This window comes from Gymnogyps californianus, chromosome 8, assembly GCF_018139145.2.
Source record: "Gymnogyps californianus isolate 813 chromosome 8, ASM1813914v2, whole genome shotgun sequence".
In the NCBI taxonomy this organism is placed as follows: domain Eukaryota; kingdom Metazoa; phylum Chordata; class Aves; order Accipitriformes; family Cathartidae; genus Gymnogyps; species Gymnogyps californianus.
In genome coordinates this window covers 7,648,720-7,662,250 of record NC_059478.1, presented here as the reverse complement: position 1 = coordinate 7,662,250, position 13,531 = coordinate 7,648,720, and the positions used below count along the sequence as shown (strand labels likewise).

The window sequence follows — 13,531 nt, the reverse complement described above, 5'->3', positions numbered from 1 at the left end:
CTGCGTTCGCCATCTGGTCCTGTGATCCAATTTCCTGGCAGGAATATCCCTGACATTGAATTGCGCAGGAATGCTGCAGTGTGTCCATCCGTCCCACGGCCAGAGCCGAGCTCTTCAGTTTGCCGGTTGCTGTGCAAGACCCAGCCATAGTGTTTCACCCAGTTACCCCGCTAGCGAGACCAATAACTTACGGCTGACAAAAGCAGCTCTTCCAAAAGGGCTTCCAGACATTCATGGATGGAGAAGCCAACGCTCTGCTTCAGAGTTATTTCTAGTGATTACATAGCATCTCACAGTTAAAAAATGCATGTTTTCTACCTCCTTTGAATGCACGTCTGGCTTTTGCCCCCAGCCACTGGCTCTCGTTCTACCTTCCTCTGATGGATTAAAAAGGGGGGGGAGACCTCTTCCTACAGACTCATGGAAACAAGGATTCAAATCCATCATCACAAGTGTCTGGAATGACTCCCGGCATTGCATGGCCTGAGAGGGACAGCGATACGTCACACGAGCAAAAGTGCTCCCACTCAAGGCGGAGACCAGGGAAGCAGAGCAGAGAGCAAAGCCCTTCCGAGGACGCCTGGAGAGCAGCGCCGTGCATGTAGCAAGAAGGACCAGGGGAACGGGGAGCCCAGCAGCACTGCCGGTGAGAAAATCAGGATTCGGCACCCAGCTCTGCACAGAGTGCTCCAACCCTCTGAGAACAAGGCGACCTCTTCACTTGCTCGCTGTAACACAGACTATCTCTGGCCGGGAACACGCAGCATTCGCAAAGGCAGACACAAGCCTGCCCAGATTGATGAAGGGCAGCTTTTCGGGGCAGTTTTCTTGCTAATCACATACTAGTTTATCTCTTCCATCATACCAGCTACTTCCAGCCCACAATACCCAAGCCAAAAGGCACATCTAGGAAATCTGTTGCCTGGTTTCCCAGCAGTGGGTCACCCCCAGTGAGCGTGTCCCTTCCCTATCCATGTGCTTTCCCTCAGCCTGCTGGGTCCCTCTTGCCCCACAGGTACCCCAGTTGAGCACAGCACAGCAACCTGCTTGGAAAGCAGGGGAAAATTGGAGGCAGCATCATTGTGCTGGCCAGGACAGATGAAACACAGGGTTAAGCACACAGGCACATTGCCACTAAAGTCACGCAGCCTCTGAAACTTGGGGAAAGGATGTCTAAGAGACCCCTCTTACTCCCTTCCCAAGGCAGGACCAGCTCTATGCTGTTTATTCCTTTACATGTTTGTCTCCATCAGATCTGTGCTTGGGGTCTCCACAGCATCCTCACACCACCTCTTCCAGGGTTTCCCTACCCTCAATAGACCTGGGAGGATTTCCCTACCGCCTCACTTACATCTCCCTTGCCGCAACAGAAGTAGGTGGGCTTGGAGACCATTTTATACCCTCCTCTTCTTGAGGTTAAGCACCTCTTCCTTCCTCCTAAACTGGATGCTGGAGCTCTCCTTACTGCTTTTCTTCTCTGGACTTTTTTTGACTCGGTTCACATCTTCCTCGACACACAGCACGCCCAAGTGGAGTCCACCTGGAGCCCTCTCCGCGGCCGAGCACAATAAGAGAATGCTCCACAAACAAGGCAGAACTACAGGAGATGCTGGGGGTGAAAACCATCTGCCTCTCCTCATAAAGATGCGGTGTTTTGCATTGCACAGGACAGTTGGTTCAAGGCCAGGCCAGCAGATTTGCGAAGTGCACGGAGCCACAGTGCTCCAGAGTAGGCTCCTTACGCCGAATTCATTCCCCTTTATAGACAGCAGGTTGACACCAGTGGCTCCCATGCCGCCCTCCTTTACAGGGCACCATGCAGAACCGCACTGGGCTGTGACACGAGGGAGATCTGCTCTGTAAGCTCATCAGAGGAGCGAGAGCAGCCACTTCCCCCAGCAAGCCCAGTTTCCCCACTGGGAATCACTGGTGGAGACAAGATAGATCCGTCCCATCGGGCGCCCGTGACCGGACCTCGCAGAACACGTCCCGTGGGGGACCGGCTCTCCCGCAGCTGGAGGGCTTGGCTGGTGGTGGGGCATTCAGAGGAAGGGTTAGCACCAAAATAGGTCATTAGCGAGCAACGTGGGGTTCTTCATTCTTCTCCGGGCCCCTCGTTTTCCTAAGGGGAATGCCACAGAAAACCCAGTGGGGGGGGGAGGAGGAATTTACAGTTCCCTTCCAAAAACCAGTCTTTGTTTGTTTGATCGTTTTTTTAAATGATCGAGTAACTTGTGAATACATTTTCTGATGATTCCCACATCCTCCCAGCTGGAGAACGGTTCATGAACAGACTCCAAACTCTGTAAATGAGCTTGTTAGTCATAAGTCTTCAAACAGGCTTGATAAACAACTTTCAGCCTGCAGGATATTCATCAACCATTCTGTCTGCCTGGTCTCCCGACACTAATTTATTATTTACAATGAGAGATCCCTCTCCTAAATCACAGGTGATTGTTTCTTTTTACTGATTAGCTGATTTTTTTTTTTTTAAGGAGAAACAATGAAAAACAAATCACAAACAAGCAATGCGTCACACGCATTTTTTCCTGAGCAGTTTCCCTAGTTTCCATGAGACGTATCAGCAGTTGTCCAAATGAAACAATCTGTAAGTAAAGATCTTTTTGGCCAAACCTTCAAGACCAGGCTATAGCCAAGAGAAAGCGCACGACCGTCCCAACCAGCCGCTGGGAATTTCACTGCCTGCCGCCAAATGCTCCAGGGACCTTCCAGCTGACCGGCACGTGCTGTTCTTTGCATCCTTTGTGTTTGTGGAGAGCCCAAGCATCTCAAGATGTTCAGGAGATCTGAGTCCGTATGCAAAAACCTCCGACCAAAGACTGTTTCACTCCATGGATGGGTTCACACAGCAAACACAACTCGCCCCAAGGGCATGGGGTGCACTCCGGTGCACCTGAGCAGAAGGTGAGTTCCCTGCAGGAACAAACTTGCTGGAAGTTGCTCCAGTTCATGGAAGGGGATCTCCTCAATGCTAATCAGTTAATTAACACAGAAGGTGGTCGATTCCAGAGAGAGAGGCAGATGAAACAGCAATTTGCTGGGGGCGATGCAGAGGGAGGAGAATCTTCCCGAATCGCTGCTAAAGCCAAGCTCTTATACAACACACACCCAGCAGATTTCAAAGCCCCTAATTAGGGGCCAGGATTGTACCCAGCTATAGGGGTAGGAACACTGAGGCATGGCGAGGTGAACTTGGTCAAGTTACGGCAGCAAGTATACAGAAAAAAAGACCTCAAGACTCTGTGACCAAGGCACAAAGGCATTTTTGAGCAATAAAAGACAGGCTAGGTCATCCTACTGGGCCATCCCAACTGATGTTTGGAGGAAAAAGCGCCCTACTGTTTCAATTTAGATTTTGGGTGCAAGCCTCTTCTGGGTAGGCTGCTCCCAGCACCAGCAAACGCCGCACCCCACAAACCCTGCCCCGCGGTGGCCCTACACTGCCTGGGGAACACATGGAGCAGACAAATGCCGTCCCCAGCAGGCTGCCTTGTGTGTGTGCATAAAATCCAGACCTGTGTTTCCACCACCTTGGCTCCCCATGCCTGATCCACGAAGAGGTACAGATTCCTGTCAGCATTCAGAGTGAAGGCAGCAGGATGCAGAGCTTGGCTCTGGACTGGTCTTTAAAGTTTTCTTCCTCTCTCTCCCTGCAAAATCACCAATACATTTGCTCTGACAACCTCAAGCACTCAACACTGGACAGGCTGCGCTACCAGCTCGTGTCTAGAGACCGCCTTTCCAGTGCCAAATGGGAGCAAACACGCTCAGGAAACAGACACAGACCTGTCACCAGCTTTCTCCAGCACTGTCAGCATGGGAGTCATCCATCCCAAGCAGGAACTTGGTGCTGGATTCACAAACCTCCGCTCTGCACCTTCCATTCAGGGGGAAATGCGACGCTGCGCAGGACGCAGAAGGATAACGGGTATGAAGTGTTACGGGTATTTCAAGCCAGAGGGTGGGGAGAGCGCTGTAAAGCTTTACGGGAAACCAGCCCAGACTTCATGGGGACAGGAGCTGCCTGCAGAGCCACCGGCAAGGGCAGCCCTTTCTGCAGCACCAGGCCCAGAGCATTAACACCCTGTTTTCACTGTTACGGCTCAGGCACTTTTCCCTATTAAAGTCCAATCCATCCCTGCAGAGCCCCAACTCCGCTGAGCTGACGCGGAGAAGTGACGGCTCTTTGAAAGCTGCAAGCATGATTTTTTTTTTTTTTTTTCCAAATGTGCATCACATTAGTGATGCTTCCAAAAAAGAGGACAATTTCCAGAAGCACTGAGCAGGTCTTCATGGCTTCGCCGGCACACCGGCCGCAGCTCAGCCCAACTCACCCACTACTCGTTCAGCAGCCACAAACACAAGAAAACTGAGAGCAAACAGCAGACAACTAAAGGTCCCCATGGGTTCAAAACCTACCCATCCTTGACTGGTCCAGCACCTACACCTGCTATAAGAGAGGGCTGGAAGCTACTTGGATGCTGCCTTCTGCAGCCACCCACCCTGCTCCATCACCGCCAGGCACCCCGCTTTGTTCCCAGTGCCCCTGGGACCGCTGGTCCCCTTCAGAGCTGGATGCCATTCTCCTTCTCCAAGCCTGCCCACTCAGCAGCTGCTGCTGGCAATTTTATCTTGCCCCAGACGCACAGGGCCACGGATAACTTTGGTCAAGGAGGCCACAGGAGAAGTTCATCCGCTGGTGGGCTCAGAGCAGGAAGCAACGTCCCCAGGCTCCTGATGAATTCCAGCTCTCGGTGCAAAAGCAGTTTTGCTGCCTGAGCAGCTCATCAAGACGTGGAGAGGGTCCTAGCCAGATACTGCACGGCTCTTTGGACGTCTGCCCTGCCCAGCAGCCTCGCTGACTGGCTGGAGTTTCTCCTGTAGGAAAATTTCTTTAGCCAGAAATGGGGGAAAATTTGGGTGGAATATGAACTGGATGCTGCAAGAGGATGTAGTGACTTGTTAACAGCACAGCTGGCTCCCCTCACCTCTCTTCTAACCTTCCCTTCCAGGAACACAAGGCACCAGGACGTCCCGGGCTGCCACCCCAAGGCAAATGTTCACTTCATACGGGCATGACAAATCCAGACTGTCTGGGACAGTGCTTTAAACACCAGGGTAACCTTTTCTTGGCCTCTGGAGGTGAGAGGAGCCCAGAAAGCTATGCAAGCAGAAATAGATGCTCACTGGCTTGCTCATCAGGCCTCTCTTCCCAGCTTTGGCCTTCGCAGACTCATCCTTGCAGATGCCAGGCTTTCCATTGCAGGAGGTGGCCCTCAGCTTCGGCACCACCGCTCCCTTCCCTTCCCTTCCCAACCAGCGTCCTCCAGATGTTCTCATTTGAAAGAAACTTCTCTCAAAATGATGCCACCATAGTCCCAGCAGACACGCAGTGCACCTCTGCTGAGCTCCCATCCCCACCTCACAGCATCTTCCAGGGTTACATGGTAAAGACCAGCCGGGTCCGGCAGAAAGAGTGCAGGAAAGGAAACAGCAGGTTAGGTACATACCACACGTTTACAGATCAATGCAGGAGTGACAAACGTGAGCAAGGCCAGCAAATTTAGGTGTAAGAACTGCAGGACTGCCCTGGAGGACCCTTGGCTGTAAGAGTGCTGCAGTCACAACACAGGATGACAAAAGGACAAATCCCCACAGACCTGTGCCATAGGGCTGGTGGCACCCGCAACTATGCGTGTGTAAGCTTCCACTGACACAGTCTGTAATGCAGACTCTCCAGTGGCTAGCAGGAGGTTGAATTTATGCTGCATCTCCCCCTCGGGGGGAGGCACTGCTAGCACCCTTCTCCACACCCCACCGGACTGCCACAAAACCCACTGGGATTTCACGCTCCTTTGAGCTGTCTCTCTGCCATTGGGTTCAGAAGGTATTTCCCACATGCGGCGACCATACAACAGGTTTTTCTTGGGGGAACCAGGCTAAAAACCTATGCTCTGTGCTCCACCACCCGAGCACAAGTTGAAACCTCTCTGTGCCTTGCGCGTAAAGTCGCAGGGACAGTTCAAACAGAAAGTCAGATCAGAGCCTTGGACAACCGCTCCTCCAGCCAGGCTGTGACGATTCTCACTTTACATCTCCATAATCCGCCCCGAAATCCAAGCCTCCTTCAGGAAAGGCAAGTAGGGTGGGGAACCAGCAATGCAGTGATTCATCCTCCCCAGAAACAGAGGCCCAAGTCTGGAATATTGTGACACTTGGTAAATACTCGTGATGTACTTCATTATGCAACGGAGGCCCAGCAGGAGCACAGCTCCCTCAGGGCTACTTAATATGGGTTTCCAAAACTATTAAATATATCATAAACAACTTGCAACCAGGAATAAACACCTATAATCCCATCAAGCCATTTTGGTGATATCAAAAACCACAGGAGCAAACTCAGTTACCAGGGGAAAAAAGAAGAATATATCCTCAAAGGAATTATGGTCCTGTAATTCTGTGTCTGCCTCATCAAACACTCAACTCTCCCAGCCCCTCCTGCTTATACTCTGTCCGTGATCTTGCTCTTTCTTTCCAGGCTTCCTAACGTCACATATTTTGATGCATGTTGCACCTCTGGCAAAAGGATCGTGCCCCTGAATTCAGACAGCAAAACTGTTTCATGCCTGCGCAGAAATATTCCACCAGCCCGAAAAAGAAGTTTTTTGCATGATTCAAGGCTGCTGGTCAAGTCTTTAAATGCTAATACTCATCAATTGGCATACATATAAGTGGTCCATTGAACTGCACGCAATGACTTGTGTGAGTAAGGATTCCACAAATTAACCCTGGGCTAATATTTTCCCATGCGATCACTGCTTTATACATCATCAAAAAGACGGAAAATAGACTGGCTAGTAGTGCAAACTCGGTGCAGATGACAGAAAGCTGATGTTCATTAAAAGTGTTCTAGCAGTTTAGACCAAACCTTTAAGTTTTATGAGAGATTTCAAAATCTAATTTTCATGGAAATGTTTTCATTACATTAAGGGGGGGGAGGTAAAAACCTTCAGCAAAATCTTTTTCGAATTAAAAAGTTGGAAGCTTTGCGCAGATGAAGACACAAATACCATCAGCAAATTGTGAGACCATGAGAACCAGGAAGCAAAACTGATTATGATCAAAAAAAGTGAAATTCACAAACAAATAAAAGTCTAGTTTCGCCCGTCAAAAGGAGGGCAGCATGGCCAGCACTCACAAACTGAGTCAGCTCCCTCCTCCAAATTCACATGGCTCTTTGTTAATAACAGTATGTTGTCCACTTTTGTTTGCTTTTTGGTGCCCCCCCCTTTTTTTTTTTAAGACTCCAAGTTTGTGACGGAGTCACATTTCCATCTTTCGTCTGCATCCAGAAGCTCTAGAAATTTATATGAAAAACACAAAATGTTTTTCCACTTCAAACTGTAGGATTCAGGGATGTAAGAAAAATATCCAACAGTGTGAGATACTTGCCGGAATAACCACGCACCAGCCAGCCTGAAAGTGAAATAAAATAGATGTGCCCAAGAAACATAAATGGAAAGAAGTTAATCAAACTTCTAACAACTGCTCCGTGTTAGTTATTTGTCTGTTATTCAGCCTTTACTCACGTGAACACTGTTCTCTCTTCCTGCAAGAAGCCTCTAGGATACACGCCATACAACTGGCACGCGTAAAGATGACTCCCGCAAGAAAAAGCAAGCCGTTGTACTTTTCACGCAGATAACACAAACAACAAGCGCCTTAAAAATAATATTGCTCTGATCCTCAATTTTTCCACATCAGCTGCTGGAAAAGGAGGATTGGTTCTGGAAAGTCTGTCTTGGCAGCACCTTGTGAGGATGCTCACCGCTGCCCACGGGTTAAAGGCACCGGCCGGTTTCCCTCGCTCACCCGTGTGTAACCTGGGGACATCAGCAGCCAGCGCTTCCTGCAGACTCTCCCTCTGCCCATCAGCTATGCAGGACAAGAGAGGAAGAAAAGAGCTGCTAGATTTAATCAATTTACCCTGCATTTTTTCCCCCCTCTTTCTATTCTTTGTACATCCCCAGTCTACAGTCTCAGCATCTTCTGGGAATAAAGGCTGTGTTTTACTAACAAAAGAGCCACTTAGTACTTCAAGATAAAGCAGAGGTTTGCAAAGAAAACCCTGCAGTTGTCCCTGGCGCTTCCTCTCACGTTCACCCTCCGTGCAGCTCAGCAGCCCACCGAATCGCTTTTCACATTTCAAAGCAGTGGCAGAGCTTTTCCACCTCTTTTTAAGAAGGCCTATGGTTTTTTGTGAAGGGTGGGAAGGCACAACACTGCAGACAACCTCAGGAACAGCGAAAAAGAAAAAAAAAAAAAAAAGATAAACGATTCAGTATTTACAGACACTCTTCTTACTCCTGCAGCAACCTTGCTTGTTCTGATTAAAAAGAGGCAATTAAAGCATAAAGAACAGCCATGTGGGAGCAGACCAAAGGTCCTTCAGCTCAGGATTCTGTCTCAGACTGCCAGTAACAACCGAGTCAGAGGGCGTAAGCCCAGGCAGCAATGGAGCGATCTCTGCCCCAACTCATCCTTCCAGTCTCTGCGACTCGCGGCTCCCTGAGCCGGACGCTGACTCCGTACACTGCTGCAGCGAAGAGCCATCCTCACTCCTCCCTGAATTTGTCTTGTCCTTTCTTGAAATCATTTCTATTTCTGATCTCTGCAAAATCCTGCGGCAACAAGATCCATCACCAAACAACGCATCAGCTGAAAAAGCCCTTCTTCGTGCTCTCAACCCGTTGCCTGAGAAGAAGGGGCTGAAGCCAGCGCAGATGCTCTGCTTGACCCAGCCTAAGCAAAGAAACTCACCTCCTCCCGGCCGCCCCGGCAGGGTTTCTGCTTCCTTGGGAAGGAGCAACAGTGCTGAGGGGTCACGACGCCTGCCAAGACAGAAGAAGTCGTGGGGGGCTGCAGGCAGCCCGTGCCCCAGCTTTAATCGCCAACCAGCCCTGACAGCCCACATAATCTGCCATCCTGGGAGAGAAGTGCAGCCCCCAAACTGCCATCGCTTTTATACTGAAGAGAAATTAAAGGACAGTAATAACTCCAATACACACAACTTGTGCACGTACTGGACCACAGAGGGGCTTATTCATTCCTCACAAAAGAAATCCGAGCATAACAATTTTTCTTTTGCTGCTCATGCTTTCTCCGCATCGTTTTACGAGCCATCAACAGCGAGACTCAAACAAACCAACCAAAAAAAGCAGAGGTCAAAAATGCCACCTTGGAGGGGAAGGGGAAAAAAAAAAAAAAAGCAGCTAATACTTTTACCAGCTCTGGATTTGGAGAATTAACCCTGCTCAGAGCCACAAGCTCTGGGAACCCACAGGCCACCGACAGGTTTCTGCCAGCCCCCAAAGGGCACAGGAGCAGTAGGAGCCGATTGCCTTCGTTGCGCAGCTCAGGGGGTCCCCTCTGCTGAGCTGGGACCCGCATTTTCATCCCAGTTTTAGCCGGAGTTAGCGAAAGCCCCACTACCAAAGCAAGAGTTGGTTGTATCTTAACAGGTGGTTTTGCAAAGAAGAGGAACTCGGATTGCAAAGTCTTCCTGGCAAAGCGGCAGAGGCAGGGAGGTTTGCTGTGAATTGTGTCAGCTTTTAGGGTATGGTTTTCAGAGCTACAAGTTGAACTAAAGTCAGTGAGAGTGACAGCTTCGCAGCACCACTGAAAAACCAGCTCCTTAATACGCTGACAGTTCTCCCTGTAAATACTACAATCACAGTTACTCCCAGGGATGGTTTTTTATTTTTTAATAAGAGAAACATTTTCTCCTGAACCTCTTTCAAATGAAGCAGTGGTAAAATAGTTCCTTCAGTCTCAAATGTCCAAATAAAACCTTTTGTCATTTCTGTGTCAAAATTTTTCCCTTAATTTTGGATTACAAAAATAGTACCAATATTTTGGCTCTTCACTTCAGTTTGGGACAGAAATCAGTGACAGACTAGCTGACTTTTCTCCAGGTTGGAAGAACATTTTAGTATTCTTGCGACATACCACATTTTCTCCAAACGGCTTTTACCTTCTCTTCCTTAGTAATGTGGAGAATAACCGAGCCCTGTGTTAGCTTTTCCACTGAACTAGCTCTCATTTTTCACCAAGAAAAGCTCCTACCTCTGTAGCACTGCCTAGCTCCAGCACAGTCCTTTTCCTGCATGGATTGCAAAACACGTCAAAAAAACACACGCAATAAGGTGGTGAAACTGAGGCACAGAGACCCATGGGATCTGCTAAACGCATCAGTGAAAGAGCCAGAAAGCCCAGATGACAGCTCTGCCCAATAAACCAGGGAGAATTTATCCCCGTTTTTGGTTTTGGTTTTTTTTTTTTTGCTTACTTCAGAATACTTTTAAAACTTTCTAATTCACCACAACGACGTTAAAAATTTACAGCATTCAGAGAACTTCTCATTTATTTGAAGCTGTAGTTTGGTCCCTGCTTGGCAATGCTGGCTGGGAAACACACCCTCGGACTGGGATTTTTGGTCCTTTTCATGCTCTAAGAGCAGGGTGGGTACCGGGGAAACACAGCCCCTCTTCTCCAGGCTGACCGAGCCTAGCTCCGGAGAGGTCAGCAGTTGGCAAGGGGCAGCATCAGGAGTAAATCGGGTCCAAATAAAATATGATAAACGAAACCGGGGGTGGAAATACAAGGAAAAAAAGAGTTGTCTACATAACTTGTTGGTTAGTATCTCGGGGACTCTCCGGCCGCAGTGTTGCGGCACAGGGAGCTGAATCGGGGGGAGCAGCAATCACTGCCTTCCCCGCTAAAATACACAGCTTTAGGGCCAGAAATTGCATTTTTCCGGGTCCTGGGAAGGGAAATTTTTTAAAGCAATCTCCCAGCGGCGGCGGGTCCGTCAGATGCGCCCCGGTCCAGCTCTCCGGGAGGGAAGGGAGCTGCTCCGGCAGCCGCGCACCGCTCGCTCCCTCCCCGACCGCGCTCCCGCAATAAACCCGCCTCGGGATGATGCTTCCCCGCCCGGAGAAAATGTCTTGTCGGGTTTAAGCTCGGAGATCCCACGGATGGTAGTGTAAGGAGCGGCTGCTTTTTGGAAGACTCCCCCCTTCCCCAGCCCGGTTTCCTTCGGGATACCGAGAAAGCCACGTCGGATCCGCGGGGAAAACAGCGTCGGAGGCGGCTCCCGGCGAAAAAAAAAAAAACGGAATGCGAACGAAAACTGCAATTGCAATTTTCGTTCGCTTTTCGTTTTTTGTTTTGTTTTTTTTTTTTTTTTTTTTTCTTCACCTTTCGCCGGCAGCCGCAGGGCAGCCCCCCGGCCCGGGATGGGGGGCTCCCTGCGAAGCGAGCCCGTGTCCGCAGCCGCGGCCCCTGCCCACCCCACGGGAGACACGGCGGGGGCGGCCGCAGCCAGCCCTTACCCACAACGAAAATCGCGGCTAGTCCCTGCGGCCGGGGATTTTTTTTTTTTGTTTTTGAACAGAAAGCAGAGGGAGGGTAAGGGGGGGGGGAGGGAAGAGGCTGCTGGCCCTGCACACCCACCTCACCCCGCTCCGCCGCGGCTCGCCCTTTCTGACAGCGCTGCCCTCGGAAAATAACAAGCGGCGCTTGGAAAACGCCGCGCAAGCCGGCGCCCATCCCCGTTGCCCTCCAGCCGCTGGGCTGTTGTTTTACGGCTACTTGCGTTCCCAAGCGAGGACCCGTTAGGCCGGGCAGTTCAGAAGCAGGTCTGCGTCCTGCTCTGCCCTGCCCGCCGGGCCTGGATCAGGCCCGCACCGGGAGAACCGGGGCTCGGGGAGGAGGGGACCGGCGGCTCCACTTCGCAGCCGCGCACGCACCCTCGGGCCGTTTACGAGCCGCGATGCTCCGGGCAGATCGTCGGACAATCGTCCAGTCCCAATCCGCACCCCCGAGCAGCTTCCCGGTGTCCCGCAAACCACAGCGCCGGTCCCAGCTCCGACGGGCCGGAGGGACGGGCGGATGGATGGAGGGACGGATGGATGGAGGGACGGCGGCTCAGCTGCCTGCCGCGCCTCGCCCCGTCCAGCCAAGCCCCGTCCTCAGCCCCCCCCCGGCAGGCGATGGAAAAGGGGGCTCAGCCCTCCGGCCCGATCCTGCCCGCCCCGGCTCCCAGGGCTGTTCTCCTCCGGGTCCCCCGAAGGGAGACGGAGCAGCGCGGCGCGGGACCCGACGAGCGCGGCACGGCGGCGAAGGGCAGCTCGCCGCTCCCCCTTTCCCGGGACGCGGCTGGGGGAAAACAAGCGTTTTCGCACGCCGCCGGGTGCCGGCCCCGCCGAGGGCAGAGGCGACGCGGGCTCCCCGCACGGGGCACGGCGGGGAAGGCCGGCTCGGGGAGCGGGGCGAGCCGGCCCAGGGACCGGCCGGCGGCCCCTCCGGCCGCTCTCCCGCGGGAGCCCCCTCGGGGCCGGCACCGGCACCAGCCACCGCCGCGGCTCCCCCGGCCGCTCCGCTCCGGGAACGCGGCGCACGTGGAGCGGCCGCAGCGGCCCCTCGCCCCGGGGAGGGATGGAAGGGGGGGGGTGGGGGGGGTATCCCCGCACTTACTGTCCTGCTGCGGGGTGTCGCTGCCGCTGGTCAGCCCGGGGGACTCCAACAAGCTCCGGCCGGGCTCTCCGCCGCCCTCGTCCGCCTGGGCGGCCACCATGTCGCCCGCCTCCTCCAGGTCCAGCAGGTGACTCACGGAGAAGTTCTTCTTGGCTTGTAAATTGTCCAGGCCGGCGGGGCCGTCGAGGCGGGCGGGCAGCAGGGCCTGCCTCTCCATAGCGTGGGCATAGCTGGACGCCATGGTGTCGAGCGGGGCTTTTCTGCCCTCGCCCCCCCCGGGCGCCCACCGCCCCCGCTCCCCCCCAGCCGCCGGCCCTTCCAGGGGGGATGCGCAAGGACCGAAGGGGGGGGAACGGGATGGGACCCGACGGCGGCGGCGGGAGGGGAAGCCCGAAGGGGAGCGGGCAGGGCCGGGCTTAAAACATGCCGGAGGGGAGAGGCGGCGGCCGGCTCGGGGCGCCGGGGCGGCGGCGCGGGGAGCTGCCGCCGGCCGAGAGGCGCAGGGTGGCTGTGGGGCCGCTGGGGCGGGTGCGCCCCGTCCCTCCGCCTCCGCTGCCGGCGGCTCCCCTCCCTCCGCCCCTGCGCTGCCCTCCCCTCCCCTCCGCCCCGCACTTCAAACGGCGGGGGCGGCTCCGCGGCGCTCCGGCCGCGCCGGGCACCCGGGGGAGGGCGGCCCGCGGGGCCCCGCCGGGACGTGGCACCGGCGCGGCCGCCCCCCCCGCCCTCCCCGGGACGGGTGTGGGCAGCGCCGGCCCCGCCGCGCTCATTAGCGCCTCGGGGGGGGTGGCTGGGGGAGCCCCCGGTTAGGGGGCGAGAGGGGCGCAAAGGGGGTGTGGGGGGGTCCCGTCCCCCCCTTGTCACCCGGAGCTGCACCTGGAGGGGAAGGTGGGTGCGGCCCTGGGGAGGGCTCCCGGGGCAGAGGAGAGGAGCAGAAGGAGAGAAATAGTGAAAATGAGAAATGCAGATGAAAAGG

General features: G+C 53.7%; 1 protein-coding gene across 2 annotated transcripts in view; it reads right to left on the bottom strand.

Moving 5' to 3' along the window:
- Window positions 1–13,040, bottom strand: part of PRRX1 (paired related homeobox 1) — a 40,836-nt gene extending 27,796 nt beyond the window's left edge. For both annotated transcript variants that reach the window (XM_050901197.1, XM_050901198.1), the window contains exon 1: window positions 12,559–13,040. In XM_050901197.1, coding sequence (XP_050757154.1) covers window positions 12,559–12,799 — 241 coding nt within the window. In that variant the 5' untranslated portion in view covers window positions 12,800–13,040. The remainder of the gene's footprint in view (window positions 1–12,558) is intronic.
- Window positions 13,041–13,531: the final 491 nt, after the last annotated feature.